The sequence below is a fragment of the Myotis brandtii genome, unplaced genomic scaffold, assembly GCF_000412655.1.
Source record: "Myotis brandtii unplaced genomic scaffold, ASM41265v1 scaffold411, whole genome shotgun sequence".
In the NCBI taxonomy this organism is placed as follows: domain Eukaryota; kingdom Metazoa; phylum Chordata; class Mammalia; order Chiroptera; family Vespertilionidae; genus Myotis; species Myotis brandtii.
The window spans coordinates 1,827,010-1,854,828 of NW_005365804.1; the positions used below are offsets into that span (position 1 = coordinate 1,827,010).

The 27,819-nt window shown below is 42.1% G+C and overlaps 1 protein-coding gene across 4 annotated transcripts in view; it reads right to left on the bottom strand.

Moving 5' to 3' along the window:
* The window catches only part of NUP93 (nucleoporin 93kDa), a 74,244-nt gene extending 47,766 nt beyond the window's left edge, over nucleotides 1-26,478 (bottom strand). For 2 of the 4 annotated variants that reach the window (XM_014545553.1, XM_014545554.1), the window contains exons 1-2: nucleotides 26,270-26,462; nucleotides 23,066-23,183 (exon numbers count right to left, since the gene is read on the bottom strand). In XM_014545553.1, the coding sequence (XP_014401039.1) occupies nucleotides 23,066-23,183; nucleotides 26,270-26,448 (297 nt within the window). In that variant the 5' untranslated portion in view covers nucleotides 26,449-26,462. Of the gene's footprint in view, nucleotides 1-351; nucleotides 781-23,065; nucleotides 23,184-26,269 lie in introns of those variants that run through there. The other 2 variants (XM_005873535.2, XM_005873537.2) reach the window with 2 other exon arrangements.
* Nucleotides 26,479-27,819: the final 1,341 nt, after the last annotated feature.

Sequence of the window (27,819 nt, forward strand, 5' to 3'; positions counted from 1 at the left end):
ATGCATCTTTTTAAAAGAATGCTAAAGTAAGTCCACACTATGTACTACTTAAAGATGAAGTCTGCAAAAATCCCACATAACCATTTAAATCTTTAAGCAAATACCGCTCTGCCCCACCCAACAGATTTTTTTTTAAACAAAAATATTAGAATGACAAGGCACAAATCTGAACAATTCTCAGGAGAATCAAGTACTTTTTCTATCAAATGAGTCAAATGCCTCTGAATTTTTCTGAACATTTTAAACGGACCAAGACCCTGTCTTTCAGAGGTACTACAACATGCTGTCACTCTATTTACTAGGTGCATTTATCTCCATTTCTTTACAAAATACAGGCAAAGGCAATCCTACCTGCAGTTCTCAAATTTAAGGAGTTCCAGACCGGTGGCTGCTGTTGGTCACTGCAGCTCTTCCATTCCTTGTATGAGGGATGAGCTCTGTTAGAACCAGTGCTCAAGTTTTTCCCACTCTGAACAGCCAAAAGTGGAGGGGGGGGGGGGGGGGGGGGGGGGGTAGGAAGAGAGAAGAGAGGAGAGAGAGAAAGAAGAAAAAGGAAGAGAGAACATCCTGCAAATGTTGACATGACTGAAGCACTAAAGAGTCCAATTAGACAATGAGATTGCAGGGCCCCTTGGAAAAGGGTGCCTTGCAGCCCCCAGGGCACAGCATCATCATTCCTTCTGCTCTACACAAATTCAGAGAAGTCAGCCATCAGTTTGAAGGCACAAACTGATGGGAGTAACAGTTTATAGGTTACAGAAGGGTATTTTATTGTTAACGGACTGTACCAACTTAAGATTTAAGAGGGGGAGAGACAACATGTAGGCAAGAAATGCTATGATACTCCCCCCCGCCCCGACCCAAGCTACTGCAATTACTCTGATGTGAATTTTTGATGACTTCCGACATCTTGCATGGTTAGAAATCGCGTCAGCTGTCATGTTTGGTTAATGTGGAAAATGCATTTGCTGCATTGTGATGCAGTGCTGTAGCCACAGATTGTTACCCCAGTTGTGAAGCTGGTCCCTTAACTGAGCAGCAGGAATTTGCACATGCCATGATGCTAAAATAAATGGTAGTTAAAAGATTTTATACAGCAGCAGGCAGATTCTGCCATTTTAGCCTACAGAATGTGTAGCTCCAACATACACAAGCACCTCAGATGACTGCGCCCTCGTCAACTGCACCGTCCTCCACACAGAACAGCAAATTCACCATCTTAAATGTTTGGCCTCTCAGTAGTTAAAAGGTTTTGATACTGTTTAAATAACTATTCAGATCAATTATAGCTTTGAACAGAAACGGAGGTTATTTGCATCTCAGGAATATACAGCCAATGAAACTGTCAGTGACAAAGGGAAATGCAGACCTTTTATTAACATATGCTCAGCTCACTGTCACTTCTTTATACAACATTTAGGGGGAAAATATATGATGTGTAAGTAATGAATATTCCCATTATACTGTAATGGTTTTTAAAAGTGTTCCTCAGAAGGAGATTTTTCCCTCCATGTTTTAATGTATAGCCTGAAACTTAAAGCCTACATTAAAATACTAACATGTGTTTTTCATTGTCGCTAAAAGAAATTCAATGCAGCAAACAACTATGCAATTACAGGGAAGCCTGTGAAGAAGCAAAGATGAAACCGCACTAAGACACAGGCGCCAGATGATTAAAGTAAGACAGGCAGGTAGTGGACTGTCATTATGGTACCGACTGCAGAAGAAAAATCAAGAGAAAGACTCTTTCATCTTCAGAAACAAAACCCACAAACCCTATGATTGCAATCTGCTGGTTGCAGAACCAACACCGACACTGCAGAACCCGGAGGACACATGAGGCTTTCAATTTCATAAAATATTTTAAACAAATATTAACTTGGCTACCTGGCATCTAGAATTTGGCTACTTAAGGTTCTTATTCATCTAGAATCATCGATTTGGTATTTAAAGCAGAGCCAAGTTACAGATTTCATTGCTTTAAAAGGAAAACAACTAATATAATTAACCAATATATCTTTCAACAGAACTTTTGCCAATTAAGTGCTCAGAATTGAGATGTTTCAGACATTTTATAAAAACGAGAAAGCTATATGAAAGAGAATGAACATAGGAACACATTGGTGCGTGAACAGTGAGTAACAGTGAAAGAACTTATGTTACTAACATAAAAATCAACTCATGATTTCCTTTGTTTTATTCATTGTGATAGCACCAAATGCATAATTTGGAGGTGCATGTGTTAACAAGCACTGTAAAGCTCAAGAGCTTTCTAGTTTTGTTTTTCTCCCTAACTTAAAATTAACAGCACCAACAGTGCTATTGATGCCATAGCAGATGTCACAGTAGTTGTAGCGAACATTCAACAATTCAAGTTTTTTTTGTTCCAGACCCAATACAAGGTACCACTAGCAGCTGAGAAACTGCACAAGGAGGGAGGGAGAAACCGTGTGTGTTGGGGGTAGCTTTGAAATTAACCAGGCTTGGCTTATGCTCCAATTACTGAACAAAAGACAATCCTGGGGGACCTCTTTCTGAACCAGTCCAAGAAGCAAACTCTTTTGTTTGGGATCAAATAAATACTGCATTGGAGCATAGTGGATATGCAGCAATAAGAGTTTCTGCCTGGGGATGGAAGGGGCAAGAAGAAAAAGAACCCAAAGACCCCAGTGTGGTTACAGTCAAACCAGGGGTCTTCAAACTACGGCCCGCAGGCCACATGCAAATACAAATATTGTATTTGTTCCCATTTTGTTTTTTTACTTCAAAATAAGATATGTGCAGTGTGCATAGGAATTTGTTCATAGTTTTTTTTTTAAACTATAGTCCGGCCCTCCAACGGTCTGAGGGACAGTGAACTGGCCCCCTGTTTAAAAAGTTTGAGGACCCCTGGTCAAACCATTTCACCAATGGTTAAAACCTATTCTCTGAGGAAGGCCTGTGAAGTTCACTATAGGTGAATGAGAAAACCCCCTTTAATAACTAAGAAACAAAACAAAACAAAATATACCTCATTGAGTCACTCACTCTTAAGACACTCTTCTTCAGCAGTACGCCCAACAAATAAGCTGAAAGGATATTTATGCTAGAATAAATTGTACACCAGCTCAGACTCCATCTCCCTCCCATCGAGGAGTATCCCAAGGAAATCAGATTCTGCCTGCAAAAAACCTCGGAGCAGAGCGTACTGAGAGGTGTTAACTAACCTGCCTCAGACCCCAGGTGCCTGAATATGTATGTGAAGGTTGTAAACACTGGAAGGAAGCCACCTTATACCTCTCCGCTTGTTTTATCCTCAGCTGAACATAAAGTGGTCCATTCCTAAATGCCTATTCAGTAGTCCCTTGTTTAATTTTGTTTTGTCTTTATATAGCCCTAAGCACCAAAAACTAAAAGAGAAAAGGGAGACAACTCCTGGACCCAGCATCCTATATAATAAAAGACTAATATGCAAGTAGACCAAACGGTGGAAAGACCAGTCACTATGATGCGCACTGACCACCAGGGGGCAGACACTCAACGCAGGAGCTGCCCCCTGGTGGTCAATGTGCTCCGAGCACCGCTCAGCCAGAAGCCAGGCTCATGGCTGGTGAGCGCAGCGGCGGTGGCGGGAGCCTCTCCCGCCTCTGTGGTAGCACTAAGGCTGTCCAACTGCTGGCTTAGGCCCGCTCCCCCCCAAGCCTAAGCCATCAGTCAGACATCCCCTGAGGGCTCCCAGACTGTGAGAGGGTGCAGGCCCGGCTGAGGGGGACCCCCCCCCAAGTGCACGATTTTCATGCACTGGGCCTCTAGTTTATTAATACAGTGGGGCCTTGACTTACGAGTGTCCCAACTAACGAGTTTTTCGAGATACGAGCCATCTCTCGGCCGATTTTTTGCTTTGAGTTGCGAGCTAAAATTCGGGTTACGAGCCAGCTTCAGATACCCCACTGCTAGTTGGCTCAGCGAATGTCACAGTGAATGCCACAACATCAGCCCAGCATCACCTGTCTCACTCGTTCATTTTTCGATTTGACATACGAGTAATTTGAGTTACGAGCTCCATCACGGAACGAATTAAACTCGTAAGTCAAGGCCCCACTGTATAAGGAATAAAAATTGGCTTGCTTATCAAATGAAAAGATGACATCTAATCCTTTCTACCAAAGAGGACCAACTTTTCAAAATCCTCTGCACACTACCCCATTCTGCATATAACAGCAGCTAACTTGAACATCACTTAACACACTATATAAAAAAATCTAGACACCCACAAGTGTAAAGACAGATGGATCTTACTGCTACAATGGCCAAAGTGTATTTAGGCCTCTGTGTATTTGAAAGATCTCCGAATTTCAGGTGAAGGCTTGAATTTTCAAACAGTATTCCATATAAAACTCCAACAAAGCATGTCTTTAGATAGTTCCTTCAAATCCTCTGTAATCTTTCATAGAAAAGTTTCAAGTGTTATTTCTATTTTCATCTCTCTATAGATTCTCCCCAATGAGTCCATTAAAGAACTCCCAGCAAAGTACATGTATAGGACCCCCCAAAAGTTTTCCTAAAAAGTAGAAACAGTTACTCTAATTTAAGATATTCAGATTCCAAAGACTTTCTGACCTTCTCCCTCATACAATTAATTGGTTTGAAAACTTTCTGAGTGGGAAGGAAGGAAAAATATTGGAAGATGGCTCCAATTTCCACAGGCCCACACCTGAAACACAACAAGTACAAGGAGACATTTTTGAAGGTGTGACATTAGTATCCTACCTTTTTTTTACCTGTTTTCATTAATAAACAAGATTACAGAATAGAGAAAAGGAAGCCATTGAAATTCTGTGGTTGAAGTAGAATTATAATAATCACCAGTGAAATTATGTTCAAGTGAACAACTGGAAAGCTCTTAAGTGCACTGACAATATGCAGGGCGGCACCCGGAAATCAAACTTTCATAGATCCCTAGTGAGCTCTGTCTGCCTTCTGCCAGGTTCACTGGGCTGCTGGGAAGATCAAGTAATATCACTGGTGCGAAAGTGCTTTCAAGAGTTAAGAACAAGAGGCCATGCAGGTTGAGCAATTAACCGTCCCCGAGTCTCTAGCCTTCTGAGGCAGGGCTGGATCCTGGCTGCCTTCCCAGCCCACCATCACCATCCTCCTCCTGGCTCCTCTCTCCTCACTGAGACCTGGTTCCCTTGCCCAATGCTACAGACTTCTCCCATATATTTATTTTCTCTGCCACAAGTCTCACCTCTATACCAGTGGCTCTGGAAAATTCTGTCTGGGGCTATTCTCTGAGCAGTGTTTCTTATCCTATCGCTCAATGTTTCACCGTGATGTCTTCCCAGAACATCAAAAACTGATACGAACTCTCAACCCTCAATCTAGTCAATCTTCCTAATTTCCCAGCCTTGACCAACAGTGCCAATCCCCCTTGAGTTATTTCTGAACCTCCTTCTTAAACCCAAGGGTGATGTGTTTTATCCCAAATGACTCTCATACATCGCTGCTTCCTCTCTTTTCTCAGCCACCAACCTGGTCCTGGCCGTCATCACCGTAGCTGGATTGCTACAAGTCTCTGAAAGACATCTCAGCAAGTCTCCTTCCACTGGCCAAGCCACTTGCCACTTCCATAAGTGTTTCCACACCCTCCCTGCTTCCTGTTTACATTTACCTGCTCCAAAATTTTCAACAGCAAGTACTGCCTACACTCCACTGCTTGGCAGTCCCTCCTTCCACATTTGAGGCCCTCTCCCCGACAGATTTTATTTCTTAGCATATAACCTACCTTTGGTCAGGTTCTTACTCTCATATCCTCCTTCACTTCATGCAAGCTAAACCCATTTAATCTTTCAAGGCCTATTCAGATCCTGTCTACTCTAGGGGGCCATCCTCATCTACCCCAAAATTCATTCATCAGCACCCCCTCCCTCTCCACTGAACCCCATGGCATTTAGTAGAATCTCATGTCACCCCCATTCAATTTTGCCTGTCACTTTACACTGTCTTGGACAGCTTAAACCTATCATAGGAATGTTAGGCTTGGTTCTCCAGGTAGAAGCTTTCAGAGGGCAGTATCCGCAATTTATGTTTATTCTAATCTTCATCAGTGCCTACCATAGTGCTGTTCTTGTAAGCACTCAACAAAACCACTTCACTGCCTAGGGTGTTCACTAGGCCCCACCCAAGGCAGATGCAGGCAACTACTTAAAGGGGCACTACATATAAATGTTACTTTTGCTCGTTGTTTGTTCTTCCAAATCTCTTCAGCTCCCTGAGATAAATGCTGCCTTAGGGAGTAAGAGAAATGCTGATGTGGTTCTTGGCCAATGTGCAGAGGCACCAAACTCTTCTTTGTGACTAAGCATCATTACCAACAGTATTCAATTCTCAAAGTCAGCTTCCTTCTCAGTTGCATCCAGAGCCAAGGCGTTTCAGGGAAAATGAAATGGTCCTGGCTAAAAGTCAGTGTCGTGGAAGTCATAGCTGATAAGTCCGCCAACAATGAAAAAGCAATCTGCTAATTTTATCAGGGCATTTCACCTTGAGTACTGTTCTAAGTGAGGACCACTGCCCCGGGTATGCTCACAAACCAGAGTGTAGAGGTGGGCTGGAAGCTTAGCCCACATGAGTGAAAGTAATTTCAGAAGTAAGATTTCGCCCTAGCCGGTTTGGCTCAGTGGATAGAGCGTCGGCCTGCGGACTGGGGGGGTCCCAGGTTCGATTCCGGTCAAGGGCATGTACCTTGGTTGGGGGCACATCACCGGTGGAGGGTGTGCAGGAGGCGGCTGATCGATGTTTCTCTCTCATCATTGATGTTTCTGACTCTCTATCCCTCTCCCTTCCTCTCTGTAAAAAAATCAATAAAATATATATATATTTTTAAAAAGAAGTAAGATTTCCACTTGAACATGTTTTCAAGAAGTAGTTCCTCAGGAAATACAATTACTAATGGGAACAGGCTAACACAGGAGGAGGAGGAAGCATCCTCAAACATTCCTCCAGGGCAATTCATACTGCAGTCCCAGGTTTCAGAAACTCAATGATGAGAAAGAGCTCCAGCACGCACGTTCGTTCGTTCGTTCTCTCTCTCTCTCTCTCTCTCTCTCTCTCTCTCTCACACACACACACACACACACACACACACACACACACAGCATCTATCAAGCCTTAGTATTCAGATACAGGGAACAAATGATTTTTGGCAAGGACCTGTAGACTATATGGAAAAGTTCTATCTTAGTAAAAAATAAATAAAATAATAAAGTATATGAAGACTTATCAGAGTCACAGCCATAAAATTTCAGGGGTAATTAATTTCCCCTGTGGCACAGATTAAGAAAATAAGGCTTACAGGTCTCGTTGCACAGCACTATGGGACACCACACCAAGAAAAGCTGCTCAGGTGTGCGCCCGAGCCCAGATTTCAAGTTATTACATGGGGGTGGGAGGGAGTGGACACAAAAGAACGGCTTCCAGCTTGCTAGTTCTTGTTACCAGTGTACTTTACACAACAGATGTATTTATTACCAGGTTGATTGTAAATAGAATTCTTTTAGACAAATTCTATTTTAAACTGAGCAGGGAAGCTGTTATTTAAAGGAGTACTAAAGCTCAATATGGCCCCAAGATTTCTTTTATAAATGCAGATATTGAGTTTGACTTTGCTTACTAAAGCAGGCTCCGTCATATTATTATTATTATTTTAGACTAAAGACACTAAAACCTTCATTTTCATGTACTTTTTTTGCTATACATATTTACTATTTCTGCTATTAGCTGGAAAACACTGATGAGGCCAAAAACTGATTAAAAAAAAGGACTACTCAATAGAAAAAAAGAAAATTACTAAAATTATCCAGCCCTCAATGATTTAAACAAGGGGAAAACTGTATTCTGTTATCTGGTCAGAATTTCAAATTCACTGACATACAAAATTTAGGTTCCTGAAATTTTCCTATGAAGAAAAATTGTAGGCAGAGTTCTATTTTCTCATTAATCCCTATTACAAAGTTGAATATGGCATTACTCAAAGCAATACATAAAATTTGAAATCAAGCCCTAACCGGTTTGGCTCAGTGGCTAGAGCCTCAGCCTGCGGACTCAAGGGTCCCAGGTTCGATTCCGGTCAAGGGCATGTACCTTAGTTGCGGGCACATCCCCAGTAGGAGGTGTGCAGGAGGCAGCTGATCGATGTTTCTCTCTCATCGATGTTTCTAACTCTCTATCCCTCTCCCTTCCTCTCTGTAAAAAATCAATAAAATATATTTAAAAAAAAAAAAAAATTTAAAAAAGAAACCTTAAAAAAAAAAAAAAATTTAAAAAAGAAACCTTAAAAAAAAAAAAAAATTTAAAAAAGAAACCTTAAAAAAAAAAAAAAATTTAAAAAAGAAACCTTAAAAAAAAAAAAAAATTTAAAAAAAAAAAAAAAAAAAAATTTGAAATCAAGATATAATAAAATTATATTCAAGGATGCAGCCTTAAAAAAAAAAAAAGAACCAGAGTAAAATTATATGAGAAATAACAACAAAGTGAATTTGAAACAGAAAACATGGTGATGTCCTGTAGGATGCTCATCCTACGTGAACAGGGGAGAGAGGAGAGTGGAGGCAGTGCCTCGCATCAGGACAGACAGCCAAGCAAGTGAGGCAGGGACTCTGTCTACCCCAGGAGCTTATACTGTCCTATAATGAAACACCAGGCAGGCCTTCATCTCTGTACTGCACCCTTCTCATCTCTAGAATAGGAACACAAGGATCTGAAATTCTAAAATGTTTGTGTGTGTTTTTAATTAGGCTGATTTTTAAATCTGCCTTTCCCACATCATTTTTCTCTCTGTCAGCCTTCCAGAGTGACAAGGGTAGAAATCATTTTTAAGCCAATGGTTCAGTTTGATTAACATACTTACCACTAAGTCCCCCAGCAAACTACTGAGGTGACTAAAGGTGACTAAAGCAAACATTCCCAGTTCTGCTACTTTGCCGTCTCAGGTCCTGGGCATGCCAGATAGCTGAACCCATCAGGTAAACTAAAACACTGAAAATCTAATGAAGGTAGGAATCTATTATATCCACTTACAGTGCTGAACAAAGCATCATGCCCAGGGTTAAGTGCTCAACATATATTTATTGATTAACCTTTAAGTTGCTGAGGGATGTTATTCAGAAGCTCTAGAAATGTCTGCACAATTGCAGACTGTTATCAGCCTTCCCCGACTCTGGTGCTTCTCGGCAAATTTACATTTAGAATTTAATCTGTGTGTTCTTGTGTAGCTTCATACATATTCGTCGAGCCTAATTTAATTAAATTCTATTTAACATCCGATAAGATTACCTACATATGATTTCTAAAAGCAAGAGGTAATCAAGTCTAGTGGAAAGTAGAAGTTGAAGTCAAAAGAACTCTGTTCTAGGTAACCCTAAACAAGTGAGGCACCTCATGTCTCGGTATTCTCATCGGTAAAATGGGGAAATGTCATCAGACCTATATGAAATAAGAACACTATTCTTCAACTGTCTATACAATATAATTATTCTTCAAAGCAAAGACAAATCATTTTAAATGATTTCTAACACAGGCTGCACATTTCAATACATTTTTCAAATATGCAGAATGATTTAGGCATTTCTAAGGTTATTTTGCCTTTCAGCTTTCTCTCATGGCATCTGTGGTTACTAGCAGCTAAGGAAAAGAAAAATCTAATGTCATTAACAGCAGACCCCAGGTCCCCACCACTCACTTAATGAGGGAGGGGGGTACAGTGAGAAGCAAATGAAAAGGTAAACAAAATGAGGATGAGTGGAGCTGAGGAGAAAGGCAGAGAAAATCGGGTTAGTGAAGAAAAACAAGTCCATCTTTCATCTCTCCTGGCTCCTACTGATGGCAGACGGTGTATTTAATCTGCTGAGAGACCAGATTTAAGGCCTCCGTTGGCATAGTCCATCCATGAATTATTAACGTTTGCAGAAGCAATAGCAGATCCGCTCACAGCGATCTGAGAGGACAACGACGATGAACCAAGATGGGATTATTAATCCCTCTACGTCCCTTTCCTCTGTCTCCCTCTCTCCATTCCACTCTGGGCTCTGACTGCTTTTTAGGCCGTGTATTTTGAGCTATAGCCTCATTTATCGGAGTTAATACTACCTCCATGGCGGGAAAAAAAAAATCAATGACCAATTAGAAGTCATTAAGTTTTTAATATATGTAAGTTTTAAACATATATTTTATTGACCGCTGTATCCTTGATGAAACAAAGACAAAAACAAGGGTGGTAACAAATTCTTTATGGACTCAAACAAATAATAACTTAAAAGTGGGCAGACAGCTGGAAAAACAGGGTTTACCTACACTAGACTTCTGTAATCACTTAACCTGGTGGATCTCAAACTGGAGGGCTTGTTAAAACACAGATTCTGGGATCCCACCTCCATAGATTTGGATCTGGTAGGTCTGGGGTGGAGCCTGAGAATTTGCATTTCACACAAAGTCCCAGAGATGCTGACCCCACGCTTTGGAATCACTGAGAAAGAGCCTCTTTCGGTTGCCAAAGGTATTGAGGGCATGAGGAGAATGGAGAAGGAAATTAAAACCAACCAGAGGTAGAAAGCTAATACAAAGACAGATGAGATTTACAGCTCCTTTGCCTCCCGAACTCCCAAAGAAAGACCTAGATGCCTAAAGGGCTCTGCAATATGTCTGCTATTCCACAATAAACCCAGTCCAGCACAACGGCTCCCCCCCCCCCCTTCCCCCAAAAAATGAGCTAGTAGGAGCTCTGGCAGGTATTACTCAGTGGTCAGAATGTCGGCCCACAGGGCATATGCTCAATCCCCAGTCCCAGTCGGGGCTTCCAATTGATGTGTCTCTCACACATCGATGTTTCTCTCTCTCTCTCTCTCTCTCTCTCTCTCTCTCTCTCTCTCTCTCTTTCTCTCTCATGAGCTAGTAGGATGAATAGTTAACAAATGGTGAAGAACGCACATGAAGCTGGGAGTTAATCTATAAACTGATTTCCTAGAACCTGAGAAACAAAATTAAATATCCCTTGGTCATTTTCTTCCCCATCATCCTCTCTACTTAGGACCTGGCTTTAATGTATAATCAGTTCCTTTGCTATGTACTATAACAGAAAACTCTTACACACCTTCCATATCAAGCTGAGTCAGGTACCAAAAACACAAAAGTAGAATATAAGCAGAAGCTTTGGGCAAGGGCCAAGAATAAGAAAATACACCTTCCGGGTACCCATTAAAAGTGCCAAACATAAGCAGGTTAGCTAGATGGAGAAAATAAATTCCACTTCTTTGGGGTTTGCAAATGCAGAAAACACAGTAATGAGAGCGTGTGAGGAAGAGGCCCACCTCTGGCAGCCAGCAAGGCCAGGCTCCCACAGAACCAGTCTCTCCACCAGCCCTGTACAACCTCACATCTAGATGGTGCTCACTCTACAGAGAAGACAGCCATGATTTCACAGCTAACTCCTGATTGGAAAAAAAGGAGGTACGCTCCCATTAGCAATGGCTGCTCTGGATGACAGCCAGCCTAAAAGGCTGGGGGAAGAGAGGCAGAGAAAGAGAGATGCAAAGGACAGAAAGGAAGAAAGGAAAGCAGAAGAAGGGAAGATAGCCAGGGAAAGGAAGGAAATGGGGGTGAAACAGAAAGCAAAAAAACCTGGCAAAAACAAATAAAAAACCTCCCCCCCAAAATCTGCTCTAAACCCTGACAGTCTAGCTCGCCTAAAGTTTCAAATGTGACATTTGTTCTGGGTTGCCACGCTGCATTCGTTTGGCACCAATGACCTACTCAGACAACATAAACCAGGCTGAAAGGCCCTAGGGCAGTGGTTCTCAACCTATGGGTCGCGACCCTTTGGGGGTCAAATGACCCTTTCACAGGGGTCACCTAAGACCATCGGAAAACACATATATAATTACATATTGTTTTTATGATTAATCACTATGCTTTAATTATGTTCAATTTGTAACAAAAATACATCCTGCATATCAGATATTTACATTACGATTCATAACAGTAGCAAAATTACAGTTATGAAGTAGCAACGAAAATAATTTTATGGTTGGGGGTCACCACAACATGAGGAACTGTATTAAAGGGTCGCGGCATTAGGAAGGTTGAGAACCACTGCCCTAGGGTGACAAAGCTCAGAAACCCTGAGTCCTTCACTTAAAGGGCATCTGTAAACTAAGTCAGCAGCAGCAACAAACATCAGCACCACTTTTTGTTCCAAAGTGTATCTAAGATGGAAAAAATGAGGTCTGTCTCCACTTGGTTTACTCTGCTAAGTAGCATTTTCATCCCTACAATTGATTTCATTAACATTAACCAGCAAACCTTTCACATGGAAAGGAATAAATGGAAATAAACTTCAAAGAAAATAGGTGAGAAAAGGTCCAACAGGAAGGAAAGGACCAAAACATCAGTGGCCAAAGAACTACCTTAGTGTCTTTGCAAAAAATAACAACATGGCATTCACCCAACCAGTTCAGCCCTTGATGCTTTCCACAGCAAGGCATGCTAGTAAGAATACAGGGCAAGGTACCAGAAGTATCTATGTTCAGGTTCCACCTCAGATCGTAACTAATCTCTCTATCTGGGTCTCAACTTCTTCCCCTTCTAATAAAGATGCTGACAACACCCATTCAACCCACCTGAAACATTGCTGTGAGCAACCAAAGATTAAAAGAAAAGATGGATCGTTTAAAGGAATTGAGCAATTCTAAATAATAGCCATTTTTTATAATTTACCTCTAACACATGCTTTATGGACTAATGCCTCACCTCTCTGTTAAAATAGATCTATTTTCCTTATCATTTCAAACAGATGTTCTAGTCTCAAGTACCTGGTCCATACAATTTAACACTCCCAAAATGGTCCAGCAACTTCCAGGGGCAATACAGCCATCAAGAAAGCGCCATGGAGCCATTTTTCAAGTTCTCTAAAGTAAGCATGTCTTCGTGTTGTAATTAGGGAGAAAAGTGGATTTTCCTCCTAAAGCCATTCAGTTCTCATTCACACTCTCAAAATCCTAAATGTAATGTTTCCTTGTCATCTAACTCCCTCAGCCTTCACTCAAGACGTGAGACTCGCTCTGGGTTCCAATGGAGGGGTGTCCAAGTTGAGAATGAAAGTCTGTAATGGACAATGATTACTTCTCCTCCAACCACCCTGAGCCCAGCTCCCTCCGTAAGCAGGACACGACCAGCCCCTCAGCTGGATTCTAGAGAGAGGCACCAGATCCATGCCGAGGGCCACTTACACGGCAGTGCTTAACTGGACATTTTGGTTCCCTGCTTGGTCTTCTCTTTGAAATTCTGTTATGTTAGTTTGCATTTATTTAAAAGAGCCAGTTAATCCAAAGGATACCAATTTGTATGGCTTCAGTTAGCATTCTATTCAACTCCGCACTTCCATGCTGTCTCCTAGAAATGAATAACTTTGCTGTATACAGAAAATTACTTCCTGTTTTCTGGAGCAAACACAAAGTTGAGGGCTTTGTCTGTATCTTTAAAAAGCAAACACACATAATTCCCTTAGACAGCCAAATCATATTATAAGATTCAAGATTTCAGCATTCCGGCACACTGCCAGAGCCTAATGGCCAGTCAGACGCTAAGTAAGGAAATGGGTCTGCATTAAACCTACAAATAAGTCAACAATCAATAGTTCAGAATTACAGTAAAAATTCGATGTGCCCTTTAAATTGCTTCTAGCATCATCCTTCTAACTCAAGCTCAGCTTCAGAGGCAAAAGAAAACAAAGATGATCAAGCAGAAGCTGCACACAACCAATTTTCAAAGCACAAAGCCTTGGCATTTCAAATCTAAAAGCTGCTCCAGGATTTCACAGAAATCCTTTACTGTGTACCTGCAGGGCAGTAAACCTGAGACATAACAGGCTGAGCTTTAGACAGAAAATTAAACTGACAGCTCAGAAAGCAGAAAAGCATGACAAAAAAGCAAGCACCTGGAGAAGATAAAGGGATGAAGCAGGTTTGGCCTTCTGTAAAACTCAGCTCCCCCCAAAGCCAGCTGGAAAGCACGTTCCAGCTTCTCCCTTAATCAACATTGTTTTATTACTAAGCTTATGCAAATAAGAGCAATGCCTGCCACACCCAGAGAGGGCTTTCTACTCTTTACTTTGCTCTAAATCAGCGGTTCTCAACCTGTGGGTCGCGACCCCTTTGGCAGTCGAACGACCCTTTCACAGGGGTCGCCTAAGACCATCCTGCATATCAGATATTTACATTACGATTCATAACAGTAGCAACATTACAGTGATGAAGTAGCAATGAAAATAATTTTATGGTTGGGTCACAACATGAGGAACTATATTTAAAGGGCCAGAAGGTTGAGAACCACTGAGTCTGAGGCCTTAGGCTCCTCATCAGTGAAATTCGGTGAGCAATAGTATCCACAGCAGGCTATTACTGAGCAGAATTAAATGAGGAAACCCAGAAAGTGCTCGGTACAGTGTCTGGACATAATAAATGTTCAGTAAATCTTAGCTTTGCCTCCCTGATTCTAGCTGCCATAAAACAGAAGACAGGAATGCAAACTTTGGTGCCATATTTCACTATAACAGCAGGGAACACTTAAACTAAAGAAGGGAAGGGGGAAGGGAGCGAGAAAGCACAGCTTTTAAACTAGAACTACTCTGAGTAAGGTTGAAGGGGTACCAGCCGCAAATGGTTTGTTCCCAGTCTAAAAGGTAAAGACAAAAACAGAATGAGCATTTAGAAACTTTTACAGCAATCTCACAGAATCATTTTACATCTATTGAATTTAATTTTAAAAACTAGGGCTTATATCTTATGTCTTTCTTTTCATTTTTCCTGGTCAATTTATTTTTACTCTATTTTATAAAAGTTATCTCTCAGTTTGACATAAAATGGGGGCTGGGGGGAAGGAGCTTGTTTGAGAAGCACTGATTCCGTAAGCACCTTCTGAATGAACCATACTCCTTCGTGAAGACATCTGGGCAGTGTGGAATCCCATCGCACAGCCAAGTGCCACCACGAATGCCAGTAAACCTCCAAGGATCCGCCAGGCCCTGCTCATTATAGAGGGGATCTGCTGAAACAGACTGATACGCACTGTGGATAAGAGAGATCTAATAAGAGAGGAGAAAGTACTCCCAGATAATATCACACCAGTGTGTTTTGGTAACTGGAGCAGATCAAGCATACTATAACCTTCCACAGCAGTTTGCACCTGTCCCTAAGAGAGTGACAGCATTTTAAAATAGACAAATAATTTTTTTTTTAAAGAAAAGGGAGTGGAGCACTGTCCCCCATATCCTTTTGCTCATGCCATTCAAAGAAATATACCAAATTGGTCAGTAATAATAAATCAACCAGTAAACCCGCACTACCCACGTATGCTCTGCTGACCTAACCCTCCCCTCTGTTTTATAAACGGCACAGTCCTAGTTGTGAAGATGTTTTCTAAGACAAGGGTTCTTCCTGTACAATTTCATGGGAGCAGTGTCACACCTGGCCTTGCTCAGCAGATTCGGCCGCAGTGCTTCCAGCGCTGCTGTTCTCTGGAAAGCACAGGCAGGGTTTTGCTGATGGCGTCTCGGCCTCAACAGCCACTCCATAGTGAGGAGAGGGCTCACCCTTTGGTCCTCCAGGATAAGGAAGGTGGCATGTGCCTCCCAAAGGATCACTGCAAATCGTTAGTGTTGTAGACCAGGGACTGCCGGCCACCTGGGCTTGGGGGACTTGCTCAACCTCTCTGTCTGGAGTGCAAGATGGAAGCAAGCATTTGTGAAACAGAAACGCTTGAAAAGAAAGCAATACACGCTGGCGCTGAGAGCTCTGCAACAAGAGAAATTCTAAGCACAGGTCTTGTCAGTAGAGGATGCTGCCCACCCTACCTGTCAGCTGCTTTTCCTGGTCCCTACCACACAAATCAATAAAAAGGCAAAACCAAGGGTCTGCCCTTTTGGAGCCCTTCTCTCAGTTCCTTCACAGACTGTGGGTTTTTAGTGCAGACAGTGGGAACCCAGGTGCACAGCTTTGTAACTGAGGAGCCACACTTTGCAACCACCACCAATGGAAGGAGACACTTCAGGCTGCAGGCCTACAAAGCTTGGATTTGACATTGCAAACTGGAAATGGAGCACACGGCGCTGTGGCAAGCAGATCAAAGCAGCACACAGGGTCAAGGGCTGCCACCTGGGAATAAGAGATTGGTCTACAGTAATGCATTCAATGGAGGTTTTAACCCTCACTTAAATCACACCTACTCCAGTATCAAACAGTGCCCATGCCTGGTTCCTGAAACCAGGCAATTTAAAAATACCAGACTGAAGATGCCTACGTATGTTCCCCACCTCCCAAGTGCTGGGGCATCAATAGAATAGGAAGTTAAGAGACACCTCTGAAGGAGGAAGGATGACTCAGCTCTGGTTCAAAGGCACCAGGCCTGGCCAATATCTGAAGTGCTCTATTGAATTGTTAGATAAATACTTTAGCCCTGGGCTTCTCCCAGAAAACTCTTCCCGAACCATTCCAAGTTCTTTAAGCTGGTAACTGATACTCTCCTGCTCACTACAGGATATTAGGAACCTCTAAGAAGACAAAGCAGCCTGTCATTTCCTACTTGCTCCAAACACATTCAGCACCCATTTATTTGCTTTGTGAGAGCCCTGCATTCAGGATAAGAGTAAATAGACAAGTCAAAACCTGAAATCTCATATCCTTGGCTCACTTAAAAGCAATTTTTCACATTTTCCACAAACAAAGCCTTTAACATCCATTTTATTTCCAGAGTTACCATTTTTAATTCCAGTCAAAGGAGACTTTAATGTAATTGCACACTTTGGCACCAGCCACAGTGCCTACCTTTTCCCTTATCACATGCAGGCAGAAAAATTAAATCACTTCAGTACTGACCGCAGCAATCAGCATTAGACAACCTCATTATAAACACAGAACAGGATGGCACATGAACCTGCTTCTGGGAAGACAATTACTTTTTCTTCTTTACATGTTTACCGGCTGTTATCAGCTCTGAGATTTACACTGGGTCAGGATTTAATGACAAGGAACAGAAAACATGTTTATTAAGTGGGGGAAATGTGGACACTGCGGTGTTCTCAGGAGACAAAGCCTGGCACGATGGCTGCCCTGAACAAGAACACCGGGCACAGCGAGATGTGTCTTTTCCACATGCACTTCAGCTTCTACAATGGAGTCTTGGCCCAAAATGTACCTGGTGTTTGTTCCAGGAAAGGGTTTCTCTCCAACAGAATTTGGATACAGTGAGAACTGGATTCATTTGCTAGTGAACCCAAGAGCATGAGCTATGGGTTAAGTCCAGAACAGGCAGCGGTTATAAGCTGGGAAAGGGCAAGCTTCAAATATCCATTCAAGTCCTTTAAAACCTCGAGAAAGGTTACCATGAAATTCCCTTAAGGGCAAGAGAAATACCGGTATAACAAAAGAGGTCAACAAACACACCTGCTTAAATAAAAACCTCTGCACTATTAGATTCCATGCCATAGTCTCTCATCTTTTCAGATGTGAAAACATTTAAAGAGCAAAGTCTTATTCCTTCAGAGTCCACCAATTCAGAATTTCTAATACTCCATTTGGCCTTGGTCACCATTATGTGCAGAAAAGCCTGCTCAAGCATATCAACAGCACAAACAATATGGAAGAATTGTTTTTCCTACTTAGACTATTTCTCAGACTTGTTATATAAATTATCAGTATGCAAATAGATGCAGTCTTATGGATGAACCTCATCTCTTCCTTAAATTTACTCAAGCAGCTCTGGTAAGACCTCTCTCCTTGGTACACACGCTTAGTAGTTTCAATTTCTAGAAACAGAAGAAAATGACAACTACATTTCTTTAAAAATAATCCTGGAATTAAGCTACAGTTCACCCATGCAGAATGCACTTTCCTTAACTGAGTTGAGCCAGGGAAAGCTTACTGTGCTTTTCCCTCAATATTACATTTTACCTATAATCTTCCTGAAGAGCCGCTGATCATTCTAGGCAAGTCTGACCCTCTTTCCAACAAATTACCATGGGATTTCTGAAACCAATTCCTACTAAGAACTTGCCAGTGCCACAAACACATAATTAGCAAACAGCACAACCACTTTTCCTCTTAGCTGTTATATATAGTTGCATTTAAGCGGCAGTATCTTAATTCCGAAGATATAAAGTTAAGAGATAAACCATGAAAATAACAATTTAGGTTATATAACAAGAAGGGGTTATGCCACCAGTGTGATTCATTTTTATACTTACCAAAGCCATTTAGTTTCTTCTGATTACTGAAATAAGCTAAGAGTGGTTTGAGCATACTCTACCTTTCCAAGGCCAAGAACAGAAAAAAGGAAGGAAATAATGAATATTTTATTATAGACACAGTGTGGTAAGCAAAACAAGGTTTTAACAAGTCAATTATCACTACACCATTAGTCTTATATGTCATAGATCAGTTTCCCTGACTTTAATTTTCACATAATCATTTTATTCTGTTTAAGACTTCGTTTTCTCTTTACTACACAGGACAGACTTTCATCTGGAAATTTAGACCTTATGAAGACCTTTGGTATAGGATTTTTTTTTTTCTAAAGAACAGGCTAAATTTTCACTTATCTAAGATTTGAATTGGCTGCTAAATCAATTCCAACAACACATTCTAAATTTTTGTGAGGGAACATTCAGAAAGTTTTGTTTTTTCTTAAGCAGTAAAGCCAACACACTAAATTTGGAGGTCATGGGGAGGAGAGAGCTAAAAAGACTATTAAAGGGGTGGCATCTAAGGAAAGCCTTAGAGTGTTAGACTGAAGTTAGGGCTTGGGCATTACAAAGGCACTACTCCACGCTAAAGGAAGGTGGTAAGCAAAGGCCTAACATAGAAAAGAAAAAAGAAAAGGTTTGGCCACTGTTTGGCTGAATATACAAACGCCCAAATTAGCTCTTCCGACCTTAGAAAAGTACAACTTAATCCTACTTATACTTACCCTAAAAACTAGGTATTTAATACAAAGCAGACTGTTTCTAGTTGGAAAATGTCTCTACAGAAATCTCTCAAACACATCATCGTCCTGGATTTAGGGTAGGCCCTAATCCAGTGACCAGTAGAGCCCTTACAAAAGAAGACGTAGATTTGCCAACACGAGAACAAACCTGGGAAGATGGAGGCAGAGAATGGAGTTACGCTGCCACAAACCACGGAATGCCAGGAGCTATCAGGGGCCAGAAGAAGGATTCTCCCCTAGAGTGTTCGGAGAGGAGCATGCTGCTGCCAACACCTTAATTTCAAACTCTGGCCTCCAAAATTTCTAATGCTTAGGCCACTAAGTTTGTGGTAATTTCAAGGTAATTTGTTGTGGCAGCCATAGGAATCTAATGCAATGCATTTAGCAATAATATTATTCTACTTGATCTAGTGTCATTAGAAAATATTATGGTCTAATGCTGAGAAACAGCAGCTCCCATTTTTATGACTAACTCGGGCTACTTCTCCATTGCCTTCTTGAAATATACATGCAATCTAGTGGGAAAGCCAAGACTATAACTGAACTGTGTAAATCTGCACTTTATTACTATATAGTACACGTCAGCCATGGTACATTAGGTCTGCTCAGATCATAATAAAGATGTGCAATGTGCCCTCAATATTTCTCTCCACAGACAGAAGTGAGCAAGTGGGTCTCGGTGAGAGGACTTGTGTTCGCAAGCACCTTGATGTCACTTTAATACAGCGGGATAGTCGTGTCGGTAACATGTCCTGTTAATAGTTCTTGCTCTTCCACCTCTATTTCGCAAATGTGTAGGCCTTCTTTATGACCATCTCCAAAAAATAAAATCAATAAACATTTTTTAAAATTCCTCTAGCGTCAGCCATGCCTATATTTAAGTGTCATTTAAAATATGTTACCTTTGCTGGCGACAACAATGTTTTTAAAATGTATTCTCAGTTCATGCCAATCAACGTCACTGATTATGACAAACAAAAAGTAACAACAAAAAGACCTGCATTAATTTCAAGCTCCATTAGGAAGGGAAGGAAATATGATCAGTGTTTACCAAACAGAAAAGGATTATCCATGTATCTATAGATGCAAGCTTATAAGTGATGCAAACAGCGGATGGTATAAAGTCTTGGGCAGCATCTACTAGTATAAAGGATCCTCTAGCATTTCCTTTTATGAATTTATAAACTGACGTCATAAATTCACTCTGTGTGCTACTCGGCCCAAGAGATTGTGTACTCTCACCTCAAAAATCACACTGGCTAGAAAACAAATGTTCACACACAAAAATCCATCAGAAATGAGAATTATATATCAATAAAGCTGTTAAATAAATGAGAAAAAATGTCCATCAAAAAGTATGTCTGGCGCTAACCAGTTTGGCTCAGTGGCTAGAGCGTCGGCCTGCGGAATGAAAGGTCCCAGGTTCGATTCTGGTCAAGGGCATGTACCTTGGTTGCAGGCACATCCCCAGTGGGAGGTGTGCAGGAGGCAGCTGATCGATGTTTCTCTCTCATCGATGGTTCTAACTCTCTATCCCTCTCCCTTCCTCTCTGTAAAAAATCAATTAAAAAAAAAAAGTATGTCTGAATTTTCTAAAAACAAAAAAACTGAAGATTTCCAACTTAACTCTCCTTGGATAATGAACACATTATGAGAAGAATTAAAAGAAAGACCATTCCATACCAAGGGCAAAAGCTGGCTTGGTTCTTACCTTTGACTTACAAATAAGAAATCAGACAAGGACATGACACTACTGTGCAGACCGGAAGTTGGAACATAGGTCAGCTGAGCCACACAATGCAACTTAAAGCTTCTAATCCCTACTAATAACTAGAGCCATCTCAGATCAAGCCCAAGTGTCAGCCCTTTTAACGTTCAATTTTCTCCTTTAAAGCCTTTGCCGGCAAGAAGATGAAGTCAATAGAGGACTTGTTTGAAAACTAGTAAGTCTTTACTTCAGGTCTAGATACTTAAATCCCAAGTAATCAAAAGTTATCTTGAATTGACATTTTGCATTTCTGAAGGTATTCCAGAAAAGCCCAACTGAGAGGTAAAATTTTGAAATGGAGGCAACCTTCCTCTAAAAATTCAAAGATTTCCCAATGGTAAGGACCAAAACTCTTAGCTATGCTCATTCCAAATCAAAACACACTAATGTGACCAAGCGTGCACTGCTAGGAAGCCATCTAATGGGAGGTTGAAGGGGACTGTTCATGCATGAAGTAGAGGGTCAGAATAAATGACTGTTATGACTCAATGCATTCAGGAGCCCATCATTCACACCTCAAAGCAAAAAATGGAGTACCACATCAGTGGGACTTGGTGAAGTGCATCAGTAAATGTGGCTGAGTATTCCAAATATGGACTGTAAATATGCCAAAGAAAATTTAAAAAGCAGTTCGTTTTTTAAAAAAACAACAACTTCCTTGGTATTTTAAACATAAAAAACAAACAACCAACAACCTATCTGACATCAAGTGCCATGTCTTTCCAAACTATTGGGGTACTCCCCAAAATATATGGTGAGTATCCTAATTATTTGAGCACTTATCCCATTCGCTCACTTCAACCCTGTTATAAGTATTTGTTTATAGAGTATCAAGCAGTTGAAATACAAGGAGGGGAGGGGAATAGCTAAAACTAAAAAAAAAAAAAAAAGTTAAGTGACAAGTATGTATCCATGGCATTTTTGTTTGTTGTTTGTTTTTGTGGGGGTTTTTTGTTAATCCTCATCCAAGGGTATTTTTCCATTGGTTTTTGTTGTTGTTGTTTTTAAGAGAGAGTGGGAGAGGGAAAGACAGAGAGAAACATCAATGTGAGAGAAACATTGGTTGGTTGCCTCCTGCATGCACCCTGACCAGGGCCCGGGCTGAGGAGGAGCCTGCAACTAAAGTACATGCCCTTGACCGGGATTGAACCTGGGACCCTCTGGTCTGCAGGCCAACGCTCTATCCACTGAGTCAAACTGGCTAGGGCTCCATGGCATTTTGAGATTACATTACATGGGAATAAGAAGGTAACTCTAAGGTAACAGGCAAATGTGATTTAGTACTGGAAAGAAACTATATTTCCATACTCTGGGACCATATCAGTAACAGGAAAAATAAAGAATATCTACAGTTACTCAACTCTCAACTCAAAGTACAGTGCTTTAGGTTTCTGAATAGGACTAAATACAGAACTGTGGCCATTAGATGGGTTAAAACAGCTCTTGGGAAGGGTAGTGGGTAGAGTGTATTAATCTAAATTGAGCCCAAACAATAACACAATTAGTACCATTTGTACTAGGATTTGCCTTTGTAATGCCTGGGTCCTTTCAATTCAAAGGTAAATCAGTAAGAAAAATGGTACCCCACTATCCCTTTACTCTAACACAAATGCAGTTTCAATGCCTCAAAACTAAATGGATCACTCAAGTTTTTTCTTTAACAGTGTTTCTCACACACACACACACACACTCACTCACACACACACACACACACACACATCAATTTCTGATTAGGTTAAAATAGCAATCAACTGTGCCAGTGACATGTTAGGTTAAATGAGAGTAGAGTGCTCTATTAGACAATTTCCTGGTACCACTAATGTAGCCAAATACTTCCTAGAGATTGATGAGTAGGTTTTAGTAAATAGTACTCTAAGTTTCCCCAGCTCTTTGCCAACCAATGCAAGCAAGATTGTAGAAAAGAAATGTGGAAGACGAACAGTAAAATTACTTGAGATCTAGCAAAGAAAACAAGAAAAAATACAACTAATGTTTGTGCCTTGGATTAAGCCCAAAGAAGGAAATCTATTCTCACAATCACAATAATCTAAAAGTGCAGGTCGGAACTGCTTCCTTAAATTCAGCCTAGCAGAGCACTCTGAAAATAACCCAATGTTCCCCACTAACCTCCAAAGCTGAGTCTCCTGTTCTCTGAACATCCAAGGAAGAAGAGAATTAAAAAAGAAATCGGGAATTCCTTAATCAGATGGTCAACAAAGGGCCAGGGCCTTCAACCTGGGTTGCACGCTCAGGGTTCCACCTGCACCGACCCAGGCACCTGGCAGCCCTTACCTGAATGTCTGTGTCCTTCACGGGTTCAAGAGGTTCAAAGGTGGTGGCCGCGCTCAGGCTCTCCAAGCGCTGGGAGATGTGGGAGATGTCAAGTCCCCGAGACCCAAGGAGAACTGACCTATGTAAGGATATAGGGCAGGGAGGAAAAAGTAGGATTAAGACCTCAGTAAGTTTCATAAAATACTAAAGAGTATTTTTTATCCAAAACTCCCTGTATACTGCCTAGACACTCTTATATAGTTGGTTTATACCTTTCCATAAAGATCTATCACCTGAAATAATAGACCAACACTGCATTTGGTAGCTAGAGAGAAAGTTCTGATTGTGCCCGAATTAAAGTAAGGGACTTGTCAAGAATAACATGAGAGTATGTCAATAAAATAACAGGCCAGACGGCTCCAAACAGTTTGCAGTAAAGGAGATCATGAGACAGGTGATCTTTTCATTCATTTTATTATTTACAGCAACTGTAGCACGAAGCAGCATGGACAGTACATAAACAAGCATGGCTGTGCTCAAATACACCTTGAACAGGCGGCCGCTGGCTTTGGCTCACAGCCTCTCACCCTTGATGAACACCTTTATATGTGTCATACATATTCTTCTTCACGTGTGAAAAAATTTAATTTAAAAATATTAAACAGAAGCAAAAATCTATCAAATCTGTTCCCTAAAATAAAAACTCCAACAAAGTGTATTTAAACTAAAGAATTCAGCACCAAACAATTCAATCTTAAACCTACAATCTAATTTTAACTAAAATCTGTAAGACAGTTTTCTTTCAAAATTTCAGGTAAGAAAAAATTCCTTACTCAGTTCTCTCCTCTGCCCTCATCCTGTACTAAAATATTCACAGCACAATTTATGTCTCTGGCAAGAAGATGGAAAAATACAGTCAACAGCCCTTTGGTTTCTTTTTAAGCACCTGCCCCATCTTGTACCCATTCTTTCAATATTCTAACTTCCTCCTCCCTAAAATAATGAATTTAAGGTAAAAAGAGATGAGGAAGAATGGAAATTTACAAGAAAGAGAGCATGACTGATAATTGTTACCAAGAAAACATTTTCCGTTTTTGCTCTTAATAGGCTGTAAAGCTGAGGCAATTAAATTATAACTATAGCAACTCAGCTGGCACGATGATCCTTTGGCTCCAGCAGCATCCTTGCACACCAGCACAGAGCCTGCACACTCAAGACTGGGGGAACTACAGGCAATGGGGAGCAGCAGTAAGGAGCCTAGTTAGCCGAAATGTCTAACGGCTGGCTGGGGTGTGGGGGAACAGAGTCGGGGAGCAGTTGGTTGCAGGTAGCTGCAAGGTTGGATAGTTCAAAATCCCTGCCAGGGCTCCTCTGACTTACTTTACCAATACCAACATTTATTACGTACCCCAAACAACGTACTCATCTTTAATAATAAAAGCGTGATATGCAAATCGACCCAACGGACGAACAGCGGAACAACTGTCCCGAAGTCCTTCCGGACGACCTTGTGGACAAAGCCGGGCTGCGAAGGCCCACTCTTGCACGAATTTCGTGCACAGGGCCTCTGGCGTTAACAAAAGCACTTAGGTCTTTCTCAAGTTCAATTCAGAAATCGACTATTTCCCACATCTCCCACACAGAACAAGTAACAGCACCCCTCCCCCTTTGCATGTGCTCTGGAGTCAGCCTGTTTGGGTTTGAACCCTGGCTCATCACTCACCAGTTGTGTGATCTGAGAACTACTTGCCCTCTCTGAGCCTCAGCTGCTCAATGTAATAAGGGGACAGCAGTCCTAATATTCATTGTGAGGATAAGCAAATCTTAAGTAGTCAGTAAATCACACTTCTTTTTTTCTATTTTTTTTTAATGTTTTTATTGATTTCAGAGAGGAAAGAAGAGGGAGAGAGATATAGAAATATCAATGAGGAGAGAGAATCATTGATCGACTGTCTCCTGCACATCCCACACTAGGGATCGAGCCTGCTACCCGGGCATGTGCCCTGACTGGGAATCAAACCATGACCTCCTGGTTCAGAGTGGATGCTCAACCACTGAGCCATGCTGACCGGACTAAATCATAGTTCTTATGGAAAGCACCAAGATTTTTTTTCTGCCTCCCAAAATTATAAGCTCCTTGAAGACAAGGACCATGTCTAACTGATGGTAGGAGCCCCAGAGAAGTCCCAGGCCCGGCACAGTGAGGACCCCAAACACACGTCTGTGGAATCAACAGCCCGATCAATGTTGTGCAGCAGCAGCAGCCACTGGCCGGCCATCAGTCAGCACTCTTCTGCAGCTGCACTCCCTGGCGCTCACCCTCTTTCCTGTATAATCCACTGGCAGACACTGCATTGCCAGGTCCCTCAGAGGCAGCCCACGGGGTCACTGACAATAAGCAGACAGAATCACTCCTCGCTTGGATGGCTTTGAAAGGGCGAGGACTACGCCCTCCATCTTGCCCCGTATCCTCCATGTTGGGGCAGCAGCCATGTGCTACCTTCTTCCCGGAAGTCTAAGCCTCTGCTAGCCACACCCAGGAACAAGACACCGACTTGCGCCTGGCCAATCGGCAGGGCCCACAGTCCCCTCTCCTACCCTGACTCCACCACCTATTAAAACCCTGTTTTTTCCCACAGCGGTCACTCTGCTTCCTGTCGCTGCGTCGGCCAGGAGGGGGAGTCAAGCTAGCTCAAATAAAGGACCCTTTGCTTTTCCATCAGACTTGGCTGGCTCCCTGGTGTGGTCTTTTGGGGATCTTGAAATCTGGGCATAACAGCTTCTCGCCACTGACTGTGCATCAACTTCTTCCAAGTGCCCTTAAAAACACTGCTCATCTCTGAGTGCTCACTGGCACAGGCAGAAACACTCACCTGCGTGGCCCACACTGACTAATATACTTGCAAGAGCCATTATGACCCAACAGTCAGCGAACCCAGGCAGGAACTGCTGTGACTGGTTTCTGCATGACCAAACTCTTCGCCCCTTCCCATCCTGTTCATCTTTGCTTGGGATATGGGCTCGCAGCTTGGTCAGAAAGACAGGCTGGAAACCCGGGCAAGGAGACAAAGCAAGGCTACTGGCCTGTTTACAAACTCGCTCTGAGTTCCCAAGAAACTGGCTTGTGTGTCATTTACAAACTGAATCCAAATTCAAGACAGGAAAGAAGAAATGGATCCTGCCCCAGCCACCCAGCACCAACGCTGCTTCCCCACCAGTACTCACGCCTTGACATCTGCTGTCTCCTGGGACGTGCGTGTGAGAGTCCGGGAACGCAGGCGCTCGCCCGCCTGCTGGATCTCCTGCAGGTTCCGTTCCACGTGGGGAAGCTCTGAGATGCCCTCGGTCTCGGCAGCAAGCTGCTCAGCTTGCTGAAGGAGCTCGCCAAACCCCTCGGTATCCATTGGCGCTGCAGATCCTAGAGGGGGAGAAGAAAGGGACCTCAATCGAGGAAAAGATAGTCTTTAAACACTACCTGAATCTGTTGCAAGCTTAATGAAACACTAGGACGTTGTTGTTTTTTAAATATGGAACACTTTATGAATTTGCGTGTCATCCTTGCGCATGGGACCATGCTAATCTTCTCTGTGTTGTTTCAGTTTTAGGATGTATGCTGCCGAAGCGAGCACAACACCAGGACTTTTTGTAAACAGACAAGTGGATTTGTTCCTGAACATACCCCAAGAACAGGCCTGACAGAGAAAATGAGTCAGACTGTGAAGAAATAGATCATTTCTAGCCCTAGCCGGTGTTGCTCAGTGGATAGAGCATCCGCTTGCAGATGGAAGGGTCCTGGGTTTGATTTCTATCAAGGGCACATGCCTGGGTTGCAGGCTCAGTCCCCAGTAGGGGGGCGTGTAGGAGGCAGCTGATCAATGATTCTCTCTCATCACTGATGTTTCTATCTCTCTCCCTCTTCCTTCCTCTTTGAAATCATTAAAAATATACTTTAAAAAAAAAACAAATAGATCATTTCTGTGTATATTGACAGTCCCAAGATTGACTTCTGCCATCAGAACAAATGCAAAGATACTAAGCCACAGACCAGGATTCCTGCCTCCTTCCATGGACTCAAAGAACCACCATCCTCCACCTCCTATTTCGCCACCTGTCTAAGTAAAACAACACTACAGTGCTAGGCAACTTATAAGGCCCTTATCTCATGACTAGAGGCCTGGTGCACGACATCTGTGCACTATGGGAGGGGAGCAGGCCTAACCCAGCATTTGGACATCCCCCAAGGGGTCCTTAGCGCTGCTGCGGTCGCCAGCCGTCAGCCGGCTTCTGGCTGAGCAGTGCTCCCCCTGTGTAAGTGCATTGACCACCAGGAGGCAGCTCTTGCATTGAGTGTCTGCCCCCTGGTGGTCAGTGCGCTTCATAGTGACCAGTCATTCCGCCCTTCAGTTGATTTGCATATTAGGGTTTTATTATATAGGACAGGATTCTCAGCAACTCTGTGAGAGTCCTGAGCAAACAGAAGAAGCAACTCCAGCCCACAGAGCTCAGCTCCATGCCCACAATACTCTCCACTACAAAGGGGCTGAACCAAGACCAGAAGATAGGTCTTCTGACTAATTTCACATTATTTTCACATAACTGCTCCTCCACTAACATAATAGACAGTCTCTTCAAATTCATGTCCAAGTCTCCACTCTCATGTTCTTTAGCTTACAAGATTACTGAGAGCAGAGATCCATGTTTGTTTGTTATGATATTCAGATATTAGACTTAATTGTTAATATACCTACTACTTTTAGAAATATGATTGCTACTAA